At 35.1% G+C, this 6,840-nt stretch overlaps 1 protein-coding gene across 1 annotated transcript; it reads left to right on the top strand.

Annotated features, from left to right (window-relative positions):
• Nucleotides 1-1,516: 1,516 nt before the first annotated feature.
• LOC134680527 (gamma-interferon-inducible lysosomal thiol reductase-like) lies at nt 1,517-6,422 on the top strand. Its single transcript, XM_063539649.1, has 5 exons — nt 1,517-1,638; nt 4,548-4,603; nt 4,897-5,046; nt 5,633-5,818; nt 6,171-6,422. The coding sequence occupies exons 1-5, from the start codon at nt 1,578-1,580 to the stop codon at nt 6,402-6,404; spliced, it is 687 nt and encodes a 228-aa protein (XP_063395719.1). The 5' UTR covers nt 1,517-1,577; the 3' UTR covers nt 6,405-6,422.
• The last annotated feature ends 418 nt before the right edge of the window (nt 6,423-6,840 follow it).

Genomic DNA, 6,840 nt, shown 5'->3' with positions numbered 1-6,840 from the left:
TGATTCAGGCCAGTGAATAACGCCATTAGGGCTCATTTAGACGATGCGAGAACTCGCATGCGAGTTTCATTACATTGCGGTTTATGATCGGTCGGTTGAATTGGACGTAACCAACAGTCCGCAATGTAACTGAAATCGCATGCGAATTTGCACGCCGTCTAAATCAGCCCTTTTAGTCTCTCGAATTGTAACCGGCCGAGCCGCTAATCCTTTTTCTATTGTTAAGTAAAACCGTTACCGTTCGGGGCCAGCTACGAATCGAACGACTATACCACTAGATGACTTTTCACGCTTCCAACGAGAGGATGTCCATTGAACATGTTCAGTGCCAGCGCGTACGGCGCGCTACGAGCGTAGCTGATAGATGATAACACGAGGCAACCCGTATGTTGCGAAAGACGCCTAGGAACAGAAAACTTGCCTAGCGAGTTGCTGGCATGCGAATTAAAGTCCATTTGCCTTAGTGAGGCCAAAAGGTAACAATTCCTAAGTTAGCTTGGTTGTATTAAGGGGCCCACTGATTAAAGTGATTAACAGTCCGCCGGACGGTATCGGCCTGTCAATTGTTCGGAACTGTCAAAATTTTGTTCTAACTGACAGGCCGATACCGTCCGGCGGACTGTTAATCAGTAGGCCCCTTAATAGTTCCTTCCGGCTGGTTGACCCTCAGTTGCCTCCGATGTCCTTTCATCAGCTCGTCTCCCGCTTAACCCTTCCTCGCCAATCCAATTTTTAATAGTGTTGTACAATATTTGACAGTAACCCTAAATCCTGTCAGTGTCCATAAGTCCTGTAAGTGTTATAATCAAATCATGCCATTTGCGTTAGATAATGATATCTGAACTTTATGTTAAAAGTGGTACATTTCGGTCTACTCGACCAAAATTGCGAGCAATATCATTATTCATGCCGACTTAATCATAAGATGTATGGCTTATAAAATAAATAAGATTTAAAAAAAAATCATTATTCATTAGTAGGTACCTAAGTATGTCAATCGCGCACAAGTCAATGGTCAGACGGTGCTCCCCAAGCTAGATAGCACCGTCTTAAGTAGATAGTGATGGTATGTATTTTTTACAAGCTATAGGTTTTACTTAACTGCTCACGTATATCTGACATGTACTTTTTGCATTAAAAAGCATGTGTTACCTACTTATAGCCATAATAATATGTAACCAGCGGTACCTTCTGGTATTATCTATTGCAAACTATATTATACATTTTGCATAAAACTTACAATATACATGTGCACACGATTTGCTATACCTACCGCCTATACTTTGCTAGACCGCCTGTTGTTTAACCTCTTCTTTTCTGTAATCTTTGTCAATACAAAAAACAATACAATTATTGTTTTCTGTATTGAATTGTGCAATAAAGAATATTTGTATTATATTCTATTGTACCTATACCTATAGCCCGCTAACGTTAGTATAATAATATGTTTTTTTAATAGATACACTGTTACCATTTCCCCGGTCTACCCTACTAACTTAAAAGTGCAAGCATTGTCATACGTATGTCACTCGCGCGCAAGTCAACGTTCAGACGGTACTCTGTATCATACGTTCATAATGTTATCATATTCCAAGTGCTTGTTTTGTTTGTTGGCTATTAGCATCGTAGATAGTGTTGGTATGTATTTTTACAAGCTTGTCAACTATTTACACACGTGTACCTAAGATATGACTGTTAAATTTGCAATTTATTACTTACCCACATACTTAGAATAATAATAATATTTTGCTGTTTACTATTTAATGTTTTTATTATAATTTCATGTAGGTACATACATAGATGAAATTGATTTTCGATAATGAACCACTACAATCTTAGCTGATTATATTAAATGAATACGGGCATTTCTCAGGAGGGCCATTTTTACGTGTCCGGGGCAATAAATGATTGAATTTACTGTTCAATAAATCTGAATTAATTTAGGCATGATCTTCAGCCTATATTCTGTCTGGGACACTATCAAATTATTTATTTATTCTTTATATAATACAAGAAAAAAAATTTTAAATGCCGAAAATGATGTTCGGTGGGCGTGTCCCGCACCCAGATTTTATGAAACAAAAAATTATTACTCAAGATGGGGTATTAGATCCGAGTTATTATGGGTATTCACGCATAAGGTATTAGTTAGCTTATCATATTCTTTATATCAAAATAATGTGTCTGCTCAACACATTGAATAAACCCAAATTTACGATGTGTCCCGGGCTAGTGACTGATATCGGTGTAATTTGCAAAACATGTCGGTACTCCTTCAAAGTTGTAGAGCAGGAACTCAGCGTCTCAAACATAGTATGATTTAGTTGTGCCTTAACCGTTGAATAAAGTAGAGGTACAGTCACAGTAGAATAAAGTGATTTTTTAAACGTTTCTCCGTCCTTCGGTGGGTTTGGTCCTATGTTTTTTTGAGATCGGTGGTGCAATTTACTCCGAAAGTTTTAGTGCAATTATGGTTATGCAAGTGATTAAGAAATCCTCGGAAGTACGTAAATCCATCATTATTACATCGCCTCTGCATCATTCGTGCTATTTCTGTAATTGTTAAAAAGCGATTAAATTTGATATCGCTGGTGTTGATTTCCTTGGTTTCGGTGGATTTTTTGACCACCGTTATCAAAAAAGTGATCACTGAATTCAAATCCTGGTTTGTTAACTAATTTGTTGTACTAATTTATCACATCTAAAAAGTGAAATATACGTTGTATAAACATAAAATTATGTTTGTAAGTAAATTAAGTCATAGTAGATACACAAAATCACTAGTTTACTATGAGTAGTTTTTTTTAAACCAGACGTGTACACCCAATGTTTGTTTCTCTGTCTTGATATTCTTTTCAAACCAATTAAGTAAATTATGTTAATTGTCCTCTGTATCACCTGAGCCTGAGGCCCTACACCTTGATACCTTTAAACGTATCAGCCATGTTAAATGAATGTAGTCAATTAGATCCCACTTCTTTTAAAATAACTTGTGAATGTAAGTACTATGCAAGGTGTACCCAAGGGACAGAGCAAATTCTAATGTCGAGATCTCTTCAAAGGCACTGAGCGTACCTACTAATCGATATTTCTAAAGGATAGCCATAGACACAAATTGAACATAGCAAATGTTTTAACAATCCTCAATGTCTTTATGTCTAAATATAGGAGGCACAATTTAGCTCAAGTGTTTGAGGGTGCTGGAGATCATAATTCATTGGTAGTTAGATCTTCAAGCATTACTCGACCACTTCAAATATTATAATTTTAAATTAATGGAGTTCACGATTTAAAACTCTGTTATTAAAAAAATACTTGTTTTCCGTATTGCATCACATTGCTTTATAAGTAGTTAAGTACACTAAATATTTTTTGAGCATTGAATACCACTCAAAAGTGTATTGTTTATCGGGTGCAGGTAACATAAGTTTCTTTTTGATGCGTGTGCGGTCGGATTGCGTGAAACAAACATCTTCTCCTTCATGGCTATAATAATGCAATGAATATTTGATTATAATGTGCGAATTTGTGGTCGACATGTCTGAAACTCGTTCCAGGACCAAACATCACCCTGTTATATCTGGACAGTCATATAGTGTGGGATATCTTCTAGACATGTTAATTTACAAGCCGTAATTTGGTTATTTTAAAATCTTTAGTCTATATCTAGTGAATTTATGTAAGCTTTCTAGATCATTAGCCTTGTTACATCGCTTATCATCGAATAGGAATGAAAAATATGATTAAAATGTAATATAATTGAGATATAAAATTGAAATGTGATTTTTGTGTAAGCATTATTGAATTCGGTGACGTAAATTGATTTCAGTGCCTGCACATGATTTCGGTGTTTTTTAAATATCAAATATCTTAAAAACTATAAGGTTCTAATGGAGGCCTCCACTACCAATATTTTTTATATTAAGGGTAGATTTTAGGAAATAAAGTCGCATATCATATAAGTAAAAAAAAAAATTTGGCACCGAAGTCAGGCACCGAAGGTCATCTCTGAGAATCGCCCTACCTACTTATTAATTCTCGAACAATAATTAAGTACCTATTACTTTGAGCGTTTTTGTTCCAAGTACTGTTAGTTAAGAAACTTAGGGTCTAGGGTCGGTTGCACCAAACCGCCTGTCGCCTAATGGTGACACCTAACGTTGGCTAAAATTAATTATGTTATTGTTTGGAAAGTTTCGTAGTTCACTGCTGTCCTGGGTTCGAATCCCAGTAAGGGCATTTATTTGTATGATGATACAGATATTTGTTCCTGAGTCATGGGTGTTTTCTATGTATTTAAGTATTTGTATATTATATATATCGTTGTCTGAGTACCCACAACACAAGCCTTCTTGAGCTTACTGTGGGACTTAGTCAATCTGTGTAAGAATGTCCTATAATATTTATTTATTTTTATTTATTTATTATTTATTTACTGCTGATGCCGTTGATCAGTCCGTCAAATTTTACCCAAAATACTTAGGTACATAGGTACTTACTTACTAAGTGTTACGTGAAGGTTTAATAATTAGTTTATTTACTTATAGAAATCTACTCAAATTATCCGGATATCAAAGCTCTTGAACAATATTATCACTACAAGGTAAGCCCACTTACTTATTCCATACAATTTAAAAAAATAAAGAAATAATAATAAACATTTATAACAAAACTTCCGTGAGACACAGACATATTAAATATATTAAGAACGGGTCACTCACGTATTTTAAGTCGAAAAACGCTCGACATGTTTCACTCCGTACCGAGGAGTGTCATCAGGAGCTTGCGTTTACGGTGACGGACCGGCGCAGATCGAGCGTTTTTCGACTTAAAATACGTGAGTGACCCGTTCTTAATATATTTAATAAACATTTATACCTACTGTATTGTTTTCAGACAGTAAATGAAGAAAAAGTTGACCTGCAGGTGTATTATGAATGCCTATGCCCTGACTGCATATCCTTTCATCTAGGCCCTCTAGACGACGTATACAAGAAAATCGGATCTTACATAGATCTCAAATTATATCCGTATGGAAATGCTAAGGTTGGTCATCACCATTATATGTAATTGTGATTTTTTAAATAATTTTATTAAATTATTTAATTTTTAATTCTAATGTTCTTTAAGTTATTTAGTTCCATTTTTAGGTTTATTTTAGTTTATAAGTACTTAATTTGTACGTTTACGTAATATAATAAATATTTAAGTGGGGCTCCCATACAATAAAAAAGAAATAGTACGGTATAACGTATTGAATATAGAATATACTGTCAGGCGTATTCTGATTTTAATAATTGGTTATGAATTAGATCTGGATTTGTTATCTAATACATAATCTATTATTAAAATCAGAATACGCCTGTGTGTCAATTTGTTAGCATTAAATAAAAAAATCTTTATTATTTTTAATATTATTTATGAGTTAACACATCCCCATCCCATGTAACGAAGCAGATCACCTAAACAACGAACTACACCAAAGTAGTAATAGTAACTAAATTATTTTCGCGTTGCGCTACAGAGCTGTTTCTCTGAGCTCACTGGGGCAGTTTAAGCCTATGCCACTTGTTCTGTTGAAGTTTCAAATGTTCTGTTATAAAAAAATAATCATTGGAAACTAAAATTTCAGAGAACAGAAGAAAATGGTAAGACCGTAATAACCTGCCAGCACGGGCCAGCCGAGTGTTACGGTAACAAGCTACACGCATGCGCCATCGACATACTGAAGGATATCAGTAAATCAGAGTACTACAACTCCTGTATGATGAACGGGACATGGGGAGGCAGAGGATCCACTGACATGGACGCCACTAATGTAAGAACTACCAAAATAAATAGGCGCCATCAGCCGCAAAAGAGTACTAATGTCGCCCTGCTTTTTGTGCCAATGCCAAATTTAATAAATCGTTATTTTTGTGCCAAATTTAATCAAAATTCAGTGACTTTAGCTGTGAAAAGATACCCGCCAAAGACTTAAGGGCCACTTGCATCATTCACTAACCCGGGATTAACCGGTTTAACCTGGAATTATTGGAATTATTGAATAATTGGCGGTATGGTGCATGTGGCACTAAGTGTTTTTGCTATTTTCCTAATTTTCTTAAGTATTTGACAGACAAAAATTACATAGAATCGCGTTGCAACGATGCCAATATATTCGGTTTCAGTGTGGACAGTCAATGGGAATCGATTCAAAGCCGATCATCGCATGCGCTAAAAGTAAACGAGGTGAAGATCTTCTGGAATACTACGGAAAAGAAACAGACAAACTGATAAACAAACAATACGTGCCCTGGGTACTGATAAACGGAGAGCTGTTTAACACCGATGACGATTTGATGAAGAAAATCTGTGAAACTTTGAGCAATTCGCCACCTCCGTGTGCAGAATTAAGTGATTAAAACGCATCTTTTCATCTATCAATATTTAATTATTTTATATTATCATTACAATCATATCCTTCACAATACCATATTTGTTACTCTATTATGTATAATAATTATTATAAGTGTAAGGTAAACGTACTGGTGTCGACGCGGTCCCAGTACATGTCATCCTGAAACTAGACATTGTCAATAGAGGTGACAGCAAGGTGTAATCTATTGGGCATTAACATATCGAGCACTAGTACGTTTACCTTAACTATCTTAAACAATATCATGACGATCATTAATCAAGATCAAAATTTGCTACACGTTTACCAACTCCTTAATAGTATTTATTTAAACATGCGTAATTATTAATCTCTGACTTAGTAAAAATAATAATCTGCTAATATCAGTTATTAAAAAATATTTGTTGTATCTTACTCTCTTTATTCAAATTGTTGCTTAAGTT

This window comes from Cydia fagiglandana, chromosome 3, assembly GCF_963556715.1.
Source record: "Cydia fagiglandana chromosome 3, ilCydFagi1.1, whole genome shotgun sequence".
Lineage (NCBI taxonomy): Eukaryota > Metazoa > Arthropoda > Insecta > Lepidoptera > Tortricidae > Cydia > Cydia fagiglandana.
The sequence above is the reverse complement of the archived record's forward strand: the minus strand, read 5'-3'. Positions and strand labels throughout refer to the sequence as shown.

What these genes read in the sequence shown, in the direction of transcription:
- LOC134680527 (XM_063539649.1), top strand. Translation starts at nt 1,578, where the DNA reads ATGTTATCATATTCCAAGTGCTTGTTTTGTTTGTTGGCTATTAGCATC. An exon ending in TAGCATCGTAGATAGTGTTG is followed by an intron (nt 1,639 to 4,547) that starts GTATGTATTTTT and finishes ATTTACTTATAG; the next exon opens with AAATCTACTCAAATTATCCG. An exon ending in AACAATATTATCACTACAAG is followed by an intron (nt 4,604 to 4,896) that starts GTAAGCCCACTT and finishes TATTGTTTTCAG; the next exon opens with ACAGTAAATGAAGAAAAAGT.